Here is a 14,609-nt window from a genome sequence, read left to right as displayed (position 1 = left end):
ATCAGTGCATTCCCAGAGGCCTTGCTGAAGGATGGGTCCCCTGGGCCTTCCCGTAGAACATAATTGTCTGATGGGTCACCTTGCCTCATATATCCATGCCGGCATGCTCCCTTCCTTGAGCCTTCTCATTCCTTTCTCTATTGTTTGTCCCAGCCATTCAGGCATTTCAACATTTTGATCACTCTTTCTAGGCTTCTACCAAGTGAGTGAAGTGAGAGCAGTGAGTCTGTATTATCTCCTGGCATTTTTCTCATGGTGTGAAATCCTCTATCCTGAGAGCCCCAAGTCAATATACCCTTTCCTTTATCTAGTTGTATAAACCCAGCCCCTTTGACCAAGCACCCTCAGGATCCAGTCCCAAGAGTACGCCCCGGGCCCCTGCAGTGCATGCCACCAGGTTAGGTGGCTTCTCTGGCACAGAGTCCATTTCTCCCTCATCAGACCCCTCGGCTGCAATCAGTTATGTTGTGACTTAAGTCTCGTTATAGGCCTAGTAGCCAGGAGAAGGGGAGGGACAAATCCTGAGGGGCACCTGTTGCTTCATGGGGAAAGACCTTGGACGCTGTCTTCCCTTGTGTTAGGGAAGAGGCAGGAAGGGAGGGTAGTTCCAGCTTTTCATGGGGAAGGGTGGGCCTCTTCTGCAGGATCTGAATATTCAGGGAGTTTCCTAGGGAGGCAGATGGTTGGGGAGATCCACTAAACGCTCCCATCCCATGTTTTAGGTTCTCAAGTTCGATTCCGACCTTGATCTAACAGGCCTGGCTTGGTTGAGTATTTGTTGGCTGTTAGCTACTTTTACCATCAAATCCTGTGCTTGACCTTCAGCTTGCTCTGCTTGGCTACAGCATGAGATGAGGATTGCTGGCAAGCTACCACAGAGACTCTGCCGCTCATACTTAGTTTTGTTTGTTAATTGACCTCAGCTTTTCATTATCCACTTGCAGGACGTCAATCCAACTCAGCAATAACCATGGAAGCCCACTGTCCTTGTCTCTTTTATCCACTCTGCTCATATTTGAGACACCCAAATCACCCACCAGTCATTGTGTTCCCCTGCACCAGCATGCCATTTCATCTGAAGTCTTCATCGCTGGACAGCCTTCTTGTGCCAGGGACTGTCTGTGCTACCTGTCCACCAGGGATGGGGGCCTCCGAGCCAGCTAGACAGTGAGTCACTCAGCCTGCAAATGCTGTCTTACCACCTACGTTCGTGGGCCACTGGTACCAATTGTGCCAATTTTAGGCTGAGATGGAGTTAGGAGTACAAAACTGGTGAAGTGACATCTCTGAAAGGAAAAGGGAAAAGCAGGATTGAGCAGAGGAACTGTAGGATCTAACAAAGTCTCTACCAGCCCACCAAAAAGCTCCAGAGCAGAGACTGCTTATTAGAGGGGTTTCGAGTTGGTAGAAATTACTAGGTCTTTTTTTTTTTCTTTCTGAGACAGGATCTTGCTCTGTCACCCAGGCTGGAGTGCAGTGGCATGATCATGACTCACTGCAACCTCCGCCTCCCGAGCTCAAGCAGTCCTTTCACCTCAGGAGCTGGGACTACAGGCGTGTGCCACCACACTTGGCTAATTTTTTATTTTTTGGACAGACAGTCTCACTAGGTTGCCATGACTGGTCTTGAACTTCTGGGCTCAAGCAATCCTCCCACCTTAGCCTCCCAAAGTGCTGGAATTACAGATGTGAGCCACTGCACCTGGCCTAAATGGCTAGGTCTTATACCACCACCTTGCTCAGTTATTGGCTGGAAATTGCCAGAAAAAAGCATGCTGTCAGCTACCACTGCCTTGCTCAGTTGTAGACTAGGTCCCCCTCTCTCCCATAGAATAGTGTGTCCTTATCTTGAAATCTGGCGTGGACCCTGAAGACGGTAACAGGGGAGACTGTCAGCGAACCACACCCCTCACAGCTGGGCAGCTGGTACTTTCTTGAAGGTAAATTTGAGTGGCACACCTCACCTTGTCTGCCACAACTTCAAATCCCAAATAAAACTGACCATTCTTTGGCCACCGTAACAAGTACCAGAAACAAATCAACGACAATTTCGCATCAGTAACCTCACCTCCAAACCAGGCTTCTAAATCATGCTAATCAGCAGTGGTAACCGCATCCCCACAACTAAAGCTCCCTCAACTCCTAAATGCTTTTGAAAGTCTGTTAATCCTTCCTAAAACCCTGCATAAGGTCAGCAGTTTTCTTTATCCGAGAGACTGTGCCCTACAAGAGCAGTGCTCTCTTGCTCAGCAAGCAGTGTGTGCAGCTTTTTGTTCTGGGTACCGAATGTGGCCTCTCCCTTTAACACTGTCACCTCTGCCCAAGATGCTCCCCTCACCTCTGCCCCTGGCTTTCATCTGACTCCTCCTCATCATTCAAGTCTCAACTGTCTCTTGAGAGGCCTTTGCTGACCACCTTATGTGATGTCCACCGCACCCTACCTAACCACACTCTACCCCACTGCCCTATTTCTGTTCTTCATCACACTTGCCCATTTCAAGTATCTTATTTGTGTTGAACTCTCTCACCCTCTAGAATGTAAACTCCATGGGGCCAGGGGCCTTGTCTGTGGTGTTCACAGTGGGAGGGTGAATGAAATAGTTCAGGAGGTGGAAAGATGTTGTTGGAATTAGTGAAGAGGAAGTCAGTGATGAGGGGCTTGGGACACAGATTTTCTTACCACCTCCCAGTCCTTAGCAGAGTGCTTGGAACACAGCAGGGACTCCCTACAATGAGTTAAAGAATGAATGAAAATACGTGACAGTTCAGGGAAACGTTTAGGGGATAAAGCAAGATTGTTAGGGGTTAAGTGGAGACTAGAAAGAAAGGAATGAATTCATTACATTTAAATGGAGTTAAATGGAGTATTCTTGGGCAGTGGCGCAGTGGGAGGATGCAGGAGGGAATGTAATACGTACAACAGAGAATGTAATGGTGGCAGCCACAAAAGACAATCTGATTTTTGTGTCCAGCTGAATTTCACCTCTCCGGGCCTGACAGCCTAGTGGTTCCACACAAGATAAATAACTTTAACATTTTATTGATACTATCTGGAGGGGATATCATCCAACTGACACAAATCCAAGAAAAAAAAAAGGGAATATGATTGTGATGCAGTGAAGGAGGGAAGTGACATGAAATTTCCCTAGATCCTCACAGAAATAAAGACCACGATAGTTATGACCAATTTATATGTTTACAGACTACTGTCCTCTGTTACCTGTGTATGTAGATAAAACTTCAAGCATTAAAAAGGCACATTGGAAATAAGCTGAATTAATAGTAGTACTCTCAATAGAAGACACTAGACACGCACTTTACTTATAGGTCATGTTGATGTCTATGATAAACAGATGTTTTGCCTCTGACAGCAGAACTTCCTTTCATTTTCTCATTCGTTTTCTTTGGTGGGTTCATTTTTTTGAATCAACCACACTTCATTATTTCTATTAAGCAATTTGAAAGGACTGTTGTAGCCTGCAGTGTAGTAAACCTTCTCATCAAAAACTTTTCCATCTTCCCTTAAAATGCTTGCTAATGTCAAAAGTTGTTCTTGATTCTTTTGGGCACTAGAAAATCCATCGAAAGACCTACAAAGGAGAAAGGAAATAATAACCATGAATGATTTTAATACTGATGTGAATGTCAGCCTGAAGCAAAAAGCGGGCGCTAGTACTGTGAATGCTGAGTGAAGTGCAGCTTCAAAGTTACTCCCTCTCAGCCAGGTGAGGTGGCTCACACCTGTAATCCCAGGACTTTGGGAGGCCAAGGTGGGCGGATCACTTGAGGTCAGGAGTTCGAGAGCAGCCTGGCCAACATGGTAAAACCCCATCTCTAATAAAAATACAAAAATTAGCCAGGTGTGGTGGCGGATGCCTGTAGTCCCAGTTACTTGGGAGGCTGAAGCAGAAGAATCGCTTGAACCTGGGAGGTGGAGGTTGCAGTGAGCCGAGATCATGCCACTGCACTCCAGCCTGGGCGACAGAGTGCAAGACTCTTTCTCAAAAAATAAAAATAAAAAAAGCTACTCTCTGTCAGCAGATGAACTGACCACTCCTGCCTGTGATTCCTGGTCTCCATGTGACCTCAGAAGCACTGAGGAAACCAGGAGGATGCATCCCCTCCTTCCATCTGTTGACAGGTGGATTTGGAACCTACACAATCTCAAGTGCTATACCCTGTGCTTCTCAAACCTTTAACGTGCATACAGGTCACCTGGGGATTTTGCTACGATGCAGATTCAGGTCTGAGGTGGGGCCTGAGAGTCTGCATTTCTACCGAGCTCCCACATCCATGCTGGTGCTGCTGATCAGAGAACTACACCAACACCCCTGTAAAGCCCCTTTTTCAGACTCGATTTTCACTTGAACATTGCCCCTTTTTCCCTCTCCTAGGGAAAAGAATAAACACTGGATTACAGATGAATATGACATAGTTTTCACCTCTCTGAATATATGATCCAATGGAAGAGATCAACATTTTGGCAGCTGTCTCTATACATCCTGAGGTTTTTTTGTTTGTTTGTTTTTTTGAGACAGGGTCTCGCTCTGTCTGTCGCCCCGGCTGGAATACAGTGGCACAGCGTACTACATCGTTGACCTCCTGGGCTCAAGCAGTCCTCCCGAGTTGCTGGAACCACAGGTGCACACTGGACTAATTTTTTTAAAAACCTGTAGAGACAGGGTCTTACTATGTTACCCAGGCTGGTCTCAAACTCCTGAGCTCAAGTAATCCACCTGCCTTGGCCTCCCAAAGCAATGGGATTACAGGCATGAGCCACCATGCCTGGCCTCTGAGAAGGGTTTTAAACAGGGACAGGATCAAAGTGTTGTGGGAGCGTTGAGGATGTGATTAAATCTGGGGTAAGGAGAGTCATCTGAGTTGGGCCTGAATGGAGGATGGTTTTGCTGAACAAAGAAAGGGGAGTGATAGGAAAGAGACCATAAATCTAAAAATACCAAGTGTTTTCATAGTGAGACATAAAATGAGGCCAGGAAGGTGAGTGAGAGCTAGAAGGAAGAACCCTGTGCATTAGCCTAAGGCCTTTTGAGGTTATTTCCAAGGATGTTGAGCTGAAATGTGCAACTTGATCAGATCTGGATTAGAATATAGGCAGACAGATAATAGACTGGCGAGGAAGGATCCAGTCAGGATGCTGTGGGGATGTGGAAGAAAAGACAGTCAAAAGGTTAAAACAAAAAGTGGGAAAAGAGAATAAAAGTTTAAGTATAGCTTTTACAGTATATAAACAAAAACATCCTGAGATTAAATCATGACAGCACTGACCTAGCTGAGCTGCTGACACGTAAGCATGATGAATTTGATTTTGAGGGTTAAGAATAAGAAACACTGAGAAACAAAAATTTTCTAATATGCCTTCTTTGGTATAAGTTCTGTTATCAATGTGCCAGTGCAAAAAATCAATCCTACCACGCTTCAGATGAGGTGTCATCTCTTTTAAGGGTACAAACCATGTCTGTTTTATATAACAATGTCTACCCAGCACCCAGAACCATTCCTGGCATGCAGTTCCCTTTTAATCCTGTCAAGTGTAGGAATATCTGCATGCACATGTATGCAAAATAAAACACAGCAGGTGAGTTGACATAACTCTTCCGTTCTATCCTTTTCATGTCGATTGAATATAATTCTGAACCACGGGTTAAGAAACATTTTGGGCCAGGCACGGTGGCTCACGCCTGTAGTCCCAACACTTTGAGAAGCCAAGGCGGGTGGATCACCTGAGGTCAGGAGTTCCAGACCAGCCTGGCCAACATGGTGAAACCCCATCTCTACTAAAAATACAAAAATTAGCCAGGCATAGTTGGGGGGGCGACTGTAATCCCAGCTACTCGGGAGGCTGAGGCAGATGAATCACTTGAACCTGGGAGGCGGATGTTGCAGTGAGCTGAGATTGTGCCATTGTATTCCAGCCTGCTCAACAAGAGTGAAACTCCGTCTCAAAGAAAAAAAAACAGAAACATTTTGGCTCCTAAATGTATTATTTATTTCCTTAATGAATAACCAATGCTTAGCATGTTCTGCCTAAAAGGAATTTGTTTTCAAATTCATTTTCCCTTAAAATCAAATATTGAACCCTCTAATTAGAAATAAGCTTTTGTTCTCTGAATGTGTATTGTTTCACAATGATCTATTCACTGTTTTATTCAGAACACAGACAACATATATGGAGCCCGCCTCCCTCACCCCCACATGCCTGCCTTGCCAGGGGCTGGAATATATGGACGTAGTAACATGCTGTCATATTCTTGAAGAAGTTTCCATCTATAAATAAGTCACTATTACTTAGAAGAAGAAGAATAGAAGGAAGGGCACCAGGACAGAGTACCTAGCTAGGTGGAGAAATTGAAGAAGATCACAGAAAAGGTGTCATTTGTCCAGTAGGGTGGCAGTGGGCTCTCCAGGAAGAGGAAAAAGAGAGTACTAGAGCTAGGAATGCTTGATGCTCATGTTCCAAGTGTTTTACATAAATGAACTCACCCGATCTTCATGGCAACCCTAAGAGATAGTAAGTATTATGATCACGTGCATTTTAAAACAGGGAAATTTTAGCAAGGAAAAGTGGACTAACGTGCCTGAGGTCAAAGGTAACCAGATGTGGAAGAACATGGCATGTTCCATGAAGGGTGAGAAGCCCAAGTGGTGGGAAGGGGAGCTGCTGAGACAGGGCTGGGCCAGGTCATACGTGGCACTGTGCACTGTGTGAACAATCTGAGCTTCCCTGGGGAGGCAAGAGGAATCCGACGGAGATTTTGGGCTTTTGTCATTGTGGTAAGAAAGATGACAGCTCCAGTGTGGAAGAGGAGAGGAAAAGACTGGCGGCAGGGAAGACGGCTTGCAGGCTACTGAAGTGAAATAGTCAAGAAATAACTCAGTTGAGGTCAATCAACATCCCAGTATCTATTGGGAGTGTCAGGCATGTGCCGAGAACTGGGGTACACAAAGATGACTTAGTGCCGTCCTAGAAGATGAAGACCCGAGTAAGTCACAATGGCGATAGACAGAAGGGAACAAAGCCCTGAATCATTTTTGAGGTGAATGGGCCAGATTTGAGAACCAATTGTCAGGAACATTGTGCTGATGGTGACTGTAAATTCCTTGCTCAGGAAGCTGTCTTGACTGGGCATGGTGGCTCATGCTTGTAAACTCAATGCTTTGGGAGGCTGAGATAAGTAGATTGCTTGAGCCCAGGAGTTCAAGACCAGCCCAGGCAACATAGTTGAGATCCTGTCCCTACAAAAAATAATAAATTAGCTGGGCATGGTGGTGGCACATGCTACTCAGGAGGCTGAAGTGGGAGGATCCCTTGAGCCCAGATGTTCCAGGCTGCAGTGAGCTATGATCATGCCACTATATTGCAGCCTGGACAACAGAGCGAGACCCTGTCTCAGAAAAAAAGAAAAAAAAAAAGAGGAGCCTATCTGGCTGATGAGGCCCTCGACTGAGACAGGCACTATAAGATCAGAGATTTGGGAATTGGGGGAAGGCTCATTTTTAGGGTTGTTGAGTTTGATTCCCCCAACCCCAAAGAGAGATGTCCAACAAGTAGGGAAATCAGATCTGGAGACACTTAATAGATCTGAGAATCATTCGACTCAGGGAGTTGAAGCAATATGAATGGATCGCCCAGAACAAGTCGGCTATGAAATGAGGGTCTAAAACAGGCATCGACAGTGATCCTAGGGTGGGGAGCTGAGGAGGAGCCAACGGAGGTAAAGAAATGGGACAGGAGAAATGACAAGAGAGTAACACTCTGAAATGTAAAGGATAAGCAAGTATTAAGGGAACAGATTGGTCCACACATGACTGCTGTAAGGGTCACGTGGTAGAGGACAGTAACCATGTGACAGATACAGAGGCACTGCTGAGGATGGCAACGGCAGTCTAAGGAGAGGGTGGGAGTCATACCGGATCATGGTGGTTTGAGGTAAAGGCCACTCTGATAAGGTCTCGGATGGAAATGAGGAACATTTGTTGGAACTTGGAGAAAAGGTGACCCTTGGCATGACATGGCAAAGAAACTGTGTTTGTGTCCCAGTGTAATGTGGACAGTACGACTTGTGAGTTATGAAATAGGATATTTGGCTGAACATTTTCTAAGCAAAACATGAATGGAAGATGTGGCTTGGCTTCTCTTGATAGTAAAATACAAGAAGAGAGAATTTAAAGAGTAAATTTTTAATCAAAAGGGAAGCAGAACTTAAACATTTGGAAAATTCTTATCCTATCCATATTAAAAGAAATGAGAAAGCTTGTTCGAGAGAGAACAAGGGTAAGGCCAAGCAACGCTTTGATAAAGAGATTAGTGGAACTGCCATCTAAACAGAAACCAGGACCTATTCTCCAGCATAATGGAAGAACGGTGCCAAAGGCATGCTAGAAATTATGAGCTGCCTCTCCCATCACATGCCAAGTTTCAGTGCCTGGGGAGGGCAGAACAATTTCAAAGGAGGGTCCTTGGGCACCTGGGGGGCCTTGGAACTCAACTGCCTAGCACTGCCTCACCCATCTGTTTCCTGCATTCCAGTGCAGCCCTCCTTGGATGCCCGAGGTTCAGCTCCAGTGGGCTGAAGTGTGGCCTGGGCTGCGATGGCTGTCCCTCCGGAAGGCACAGGCAGTTAACCTCAGCAGCATCCATGTGGTGCCACCTCTGCCAGTACATGAGCTGTGGGGGTGTGGCTACCTCCACCTTGAAGGATGGAGCTGCCCAGGGCCTTGGGTATGTGACCCGAGCAGAGGGCCACAGTGAGAGCAAGCTACTGCAGTGAGTCCCCAATAGGGAAATGGCCAACAGAGCCATGGGAGCAGAGCACACCAGACTGGGAGGGCCACCGGTGTGCAGTTCAAGCCTAATAGAGCTGCAGGGGCGGTCCCTCCAACTGTGAGAGCTGCAGTGGGGTTGGGCCATCCAAAGCCATGGGCAGGGCCACTTGAAGCCTTGGGGGCCCAACCTCTGTTCAGCAGAGCTTCACAAGTGGGACCTTCATCCCAGTGGGCCCAGAGGGAAGAGCTTTGAGTCAAAGAAAATTAATCTGAAGATTTAGAACTTACTTGGAACCTGTTACCCATTTCTTTTTTCCCATTTTTTCCTTTTGGAATGCAGTATTTATCCTATGTCTGTCCCACCATTGTATTTTGGAAGCATATAACATGTTTGATTTCACAGGTTCATAGCTGGAGGGGAATCGGCCTCAGGATGAACTGTACCTTGAGCCTCAGATTTGATTTTGATGATCTTTAGATGAATTTAGGCTTTTGAGTTGATGCTGGAATGAATTAAGACTTTTGGGGCTACTGGGATAGAATGAATGTATTCTGCATGTGAGATGATATGAATTTTACAGGTTCAGGGCAGAATGCTATGAACTCTATGTTTGTGTCTCCCCAAAATTCATATATACATTTTTCTTTTTGTTGAGACAGGATTTCACTCTGTCACCCAGGCTGGAGTGCATTGGTGCAATTACGGCTCACTGCAGCCTCGACCTCCTGGGCTCAAGTGATCCTCCTACCTCAGCCTCCCAAGTAAGCTGGGACCACAGGCATGTGCCACCAGGCCTGGCTAATATATGTATATATATTTGGTAGAGATGGGGCCTTGCCATGTTGCCCAGGCTGGTCGCTAACTCCCAGGCTCAAGTGATCCACCTGCCTCAGCCTCCCAAAGTGCTGGGCCTCAAAATTCATATTTTGAAAACCTAATCACTAATGTGTTAGTGATTAGTATTAGGAGATGAGGCCTTTGGAAAGTGATTAGGTCATGGGGGTAGAGCCTTGTAAAACATGTCCAATAAAGCTGCCTTGCCTCTTCCACCACACGAGGGCATTTCTGAGAAGATTCCATCTATGAACCAGGAAACGGGCCCTCACCAGTCACTGAAACTGCCAGCACCTTAAACTTGAACTTCCTTGTCTCCAGAAATGTGAGAGAGAAATTTCTGTTTTTCATAAACTGCCCAGCCTATGGTATTTTGTTACAGCAGCCTGAACAAACTAAGACTTCTGTTTTAAGGTATTTTTGTTCAGGTCTAACTATATTGCAGTCTTTTGTTTTGGGAGCATATAATTTGCACCGTGTCTTATATGAAGGGCATGCAATAGACTCATTAAATGAAGTGATTATTATCTTGTGACAGACCTCAGTAACATATACAACAAAGCCAGCAGGAAAACATCACAAAATGCATTAGACCTGATTTTATGGAAGGGTGAAAAGCCTTTTGAAATTGCATTGGAGCTAAACTGTGAGTGCACGCAAGTAAAACTAGCAGTCAGCAAGGCTATAAATTATCTACCACTTACCGTACAAACACAGTCATTTCGGCTCTATCTTCAATGAAGACATCTGACTCTAAAGGCCTGGGTGGATCAAATTGCTGTTCAGAGGGAATATACAGGGAAATGGTAATGGTAGACTCACTAAAAGGACCTGAACCAGGCTCCACGTAGCTTGTCACTGGAGCTGTCATCTTTATTTTCATCTCTGTGACATAAAAATGAAAGCAAATTTAGGGTATTTTTGACAGCTTTAAACATTTAACCTATTCTTTTTTGATCTGGGTTTCTTGATTTACTTCACATTATTGACATATTTACCTTTAAGATAATTTTCATATTAAAACAGTAAGGCCAAAATTACTCAATTGCTCACTGCCCACATTAAACCACTTTCTGTAATACTGATATTCTGGGTTAATAAATTCTTAATTTTTAGAGATAAAAGGGGAAATTAGAGATTACATGGTCAGTAAATTATTTTTTCTTACCATTCAGAAAATGAGGTCCCACAGGCTAAGAGACCTACTAAAATATAAATAGCGGCAAAGCCAGACCAAAAGCTATGACTTGATGTTTCTACTCTTGGTACCTTCTTGCTTCCCGACGTCTCTGATCCTACCAGTCACCAAATTATCTTGAAGTGTTAGCCATGGAAAAGGACCTATCACGAGTTACACCAAACCCCAGTTCATCCAGCAAAATCGGAGAACAGAGGTTGAAAAGTAATACCCAGTGTAACCCTGGTCCTGAGGAGTCTTGTCTGAAAACAAGACAAGTCTTTGATGACTTGCTTATTTTTCTATTATAAAGGATATTTCTTTAATAAGCTAAAACTCAATAATAAGCCCGGGGACTCTTTCACAATATGCATAATTACAAGGAAAACTGCTTTTACCTTTCTCGTTTTTGCCTTGAATGTAGCTGTTCAGTTTCGTAAAGCCCGTCTGGATGGCTGAATCCCAGTCCATAGACTCCACGGACGTGCTGACCCACTTGGCTGGTCCATAGTGTCGGATCTCATAACTTCCGGGCTAAAGTGGAACAGAGAAAACTTCGAGAAGCAATTCTAAGAGGGTAGGAGTGAGATGCAAAAATACCGGTGCCATGATCTCGGGTCGACCTGGAGCCGGCCTGTCTAGGCGCTGCACCACCCCGGGGTCCGGCCTGAGGTCCCCGCTCCTTAGGTCTGGGAGGTGCCCCTCCACGAGGTTCCCCTCCTTGCGATTAGGGACCGCAGCGGCCCCAACCCCACACGCTGGGGACTCGAATCACACTTTAAGACAAGCATCTATTACACCCCCTCGGTTCGAAGGGTTCCACCGCGCGTTCTGGGACGTAACCAGTTCCTCCCCGCCCCACCACCCCGCAAAGACAAGAAATTGAGATGGGACCTGCACTAGGGGTAGGGGTGAAGGTAGAGCTAAATGACCGGGGTTTCTCGTTTGCGTAGCATAGGGGGTAGGGACTCAGACCATTTAAAAAATTGTACTTTTTACTTAACTCTATGGGACCCGCTGGCCTCACTGCAAATTAGCCCGAAGGCGGGCCCAGCCCCTCCGCTCCCGAGTCGGCGCCTACCTGGGGGCCGGCGTCCTCCGGGGCCTTCCAGCCCGGCGTCTCCACGGCTTGGGCTGCTGCGTCCTCGGCCGCGCCGGGGTCTGGCTGGAGCGGCTTGGCCATGGGCGGCGCTGACGCTCTGGGAGCCTGGCCAGCCGCGCAGAGGGCCCGCACCGCGGGCCGCCCCGCCTGCGTGTGCGCGCCCCGCCGAGGCCCCAAGTCCCCGCCCCGCAGACCCGGTCCCTCCTCCCCACCGGGCTGGAGACCCGAGCCCACCCGATGCGCCTGGCTCTGGACCGCGAGGGGGCGCAGCCACCAAGGCGGGGCCGGCTCACGACCCCCGGACAGCTGCGGCCGGAGTTGCGCGTCCTGCCCCCGCCCCTCCGCGGCGACAGGGAGCCGCACCTCGCTTCGGCCCGCCTTCTTTTGAGGCACCTCCCGCCCACGCCCCGCCTTTGTTTTTGAAGGAAGGGCACACACCGGTGGCCCCGCGGGCAGTCGGGGGTGGCGCTGTTTCTGTGCAACCGGTTTGGGCGCCTCTGCCGCGGCCCCGCCCGCGCTGGGAACCGCGGGCGCTGAGCTGCCTCGAGGGTGTCCCAGCGCACCGCGGTCAGAGAAAGGCCGGAGGTGGCGGCTGGCGACCCGACCCCCGCGGCCCCTGCCCGCACGCCTGGGGCTCAGCCAGGGCGAATGGCCGTACTCATCTCAAGGTGTCCTAGGTCCCAGACAGCTTTCAGGGTCCCTTGCGGAGGAGGTGGTGGGACCACAGACACATGGAGAGAATCTGGAACTGTTCTGGTTTCTGAACTTTTCCCCGACAGGACCCCAGACCCTCTGAGTCATCCCCGCAGGCTTAAGGGAACTCGGGGAGAGTTAGTGCCGAGGCCAGACACTAGTGCTTTTCAAGAATTTTGGTTACCAGGGCTTTCCGGAGACGAGTGGGGTGCGGCTCTGTTCCCCAGCACCCCCCTTCCGCCGGCCAGGCCGACCCCGCGTTACTGTCCCCTGCGGCGGGGACCCGGCGCGGCTCTGGCGCCCCCCAGAGGACTCCCATCGTGGGCAGCCAGAGCTCCGAGGCTCCCCGGGGCGACGTGACCGCCGCAGAGGCAGCGGGCACTTCCCACGCGAAAGCCAACGGACAGGAGGGTGGCCACGTGAAAAGCAATGGTGACATCCCCCAAAGGTGAAGGGGAGTCGGTCCCTGTGAACAGAAGAGGCAGCCGGGGCCACTGCAATGCCATGGAGCCAGCACCCCCTAGCCAGGGTGCTGAGGACAAAGGGGAGGCTCCCTCCCCCGCAAGGAGACTTCCAAGAAGACGAAATTGCGTTTCAAGGCTGGGCACGGTGGCGCACGCCTGTAATCCCTGCATTTTGGGAGGCCAAGACGGGGGTGATCGCTTGAGCCCAGGAGTTCGAGACCAGACTAGGCAACATGGCGAAAACCCGCCTCTACAAAAATACAATAAAATAGCGTTGATAGTATAGTAGTGAGCATAGCTGCCTTCCAAAAAAAAAAAAAAAAAAAAAAGGCTGGATGTGCTGGGGTCGTGATCTCAGCTACTCGGGAGGCTGAGGTGGGAGGATCGGCTTGAGCCTGGGGAGGTCGAAGCTGCAGTGAGCCACTGCACTCTAGCTTGGGTAACAGAGTGATACCCTGTCTAAAAAATTAAAATAAATAAATAAATAAATAAATAAATAAATAAATAAATCTCTTTCAAGAAGGCTTTCTAAGAGCAGCTTGTCCTTCTAGAGAAATGGGAAGGAGGGTGGGGTGATTCTTCTGCCTCCTCACCTATGGAGGAAGAGCAGGAGTGAGGGGAGATCAATGCCTGCAGTGACAAGGGCACTGCCCAGGAAGGGAAGGCTGTTACCACCCCTGAGAGCCAGGAGGACCAGGCCAAGAGCACAGAAGCAGTACTGCCTCAGAAGAAGAGGCAGGGCCCCAGGCTACAGAGCTGTCCACTCCCTTGGGGCAGAGAGTGGCCCTACACTAGCCCACACTGAGCAGAATGAGTAGCTGGGTGGGCCAGGTCGGTGATCTCTAAGCTGCAAAACTGCTGTTCTTGTGAGGTTACTGCCTGGACCTGGTGCCCTGGCTGCCCTCCTGTGTCCAGAAAGGAAGGGGCTATTGCATCCTACCAGCTACATTCCCTTTCCTTCTCTCCCTCCTGTGGATTCTCCAATCGGCCATCTGGCTTTCCTCTTAAGGCAAGTTGAAGATGGTCCCCCACAGCCTCCCAAGTTAGATTAGTGATATGAAATGCTCCTTTCCCTGGCCCTGCCTCCTTCTCTGTCGCCAGCCCTGCAGAAGGCAATTTTTGGTTTTCTTCGCCAATTCTTTTCCAAGTAGGTTTTGTTTGCCCTACTCCCCATATCCCTGAGCCAGAGCTTGGGTGCTTAAACTGCCAAACCTTGAGGGTCCACCTCCCCACTGATGAATTTTTACTCTCTGGTGCTGTGCCTAGTGGCACCAGGGCGGGGCAGTGGGGCACTGCCCTGCCTAGGGTTCTATTCAAGTTCAAACCTTCAGCTTGTGAATCAACTGTGTCTCTTTTTTGACTTGGTAAGCACATATTACGCTTTGGGGCCAGGGAGAGGTCTGTAATGTGAAATAACTTCTTCTTGCCTTTTATTCTCTCATTTTTATAAATAACTTTTAATGGCTAAACCCCAGATTTGTAATTTTTTTTTCTAACTGCTAAAACCATTCTCTTCCACCTGGTTTTATTATAACAATTGGAAAAGGAATAAAT

At 48.2% G+C, this 14,609-nt stretch overlaps 1 protein-coding gene across 1 annotated transcript; it reads right to left on the bottom strand.

Annotated features, from left to right (window-relative positions):
- Positions 1-3,024: 3,024 nt before the first annotated feature.
- Positions 3,025-12,259, bottom strand: HEBP2 (heme binding protein 2). Its single transcript, XM_002832961.6, has 4 exons — positions 11,878-12,259; positions 11,195-11,330; positions 10,324-10,504; positions 3,025-3,590 (listed from the first exon to the last, which is right to left on the bottom strand). Exons 1-4 carry the CDS (start codon positions 11,977-11,979, stop codon positions 3,392-3,394), a joined length of 618 nt encoding a protein of 205 aa, XP_002833007.4. The 5' UTR covers positions 11,980-12,259; the 3' UTR covers positions 3,025-3,391.
- Positions 12,260-14,609: the final 2,350 nt, after the last annotated feature.

This window comes from Pongo abelii, chromosome 5 (assembly GCF_028885655.2).
Source record: "Pongo abelii isolate AG06213 chromosome 5, NHGRI_mPonAbe1-v2.0_pri, whole genome shotgun sequence".
Classification (NCBI taxonomy): Eukaryota; Metazoa; Chordata; class Mammalia; order Primates; family Hominidae; genus Pongo; species Pongo abelii.
This window is presented reverse-complemented; position numbering and strand designations above follow the sequence as displayed.

What these genes read in the sequence shown, in the direction of transcription:
- HEBP2 (XM_002832961.6), bottom strand. Translation starts at nt 11,979, where the DNA reads ATGGCCAAGCCGCTCCAGCCAGACCCCGGCGCGGCCGAGGACGCAGCA. An exon ending in CGGAGGACGCCGGCCCCCAG is followed by an intron (nt 11,331 to 11,877) that starts GTAGGCGCCGAC and finishes GTTCCACTTTAG; the next exon opens with CCCGGAAGTTATGAGATCCG. An exon ending in GAAATGACTGTGTTTGTACG is followed by an intron (nt 3,591 to 10,323) that starts GTAAGTGGTAGA and finishes TCTCCTTTGTAG; the next exon opens with GTCTTTCGATGGATTTTCTA.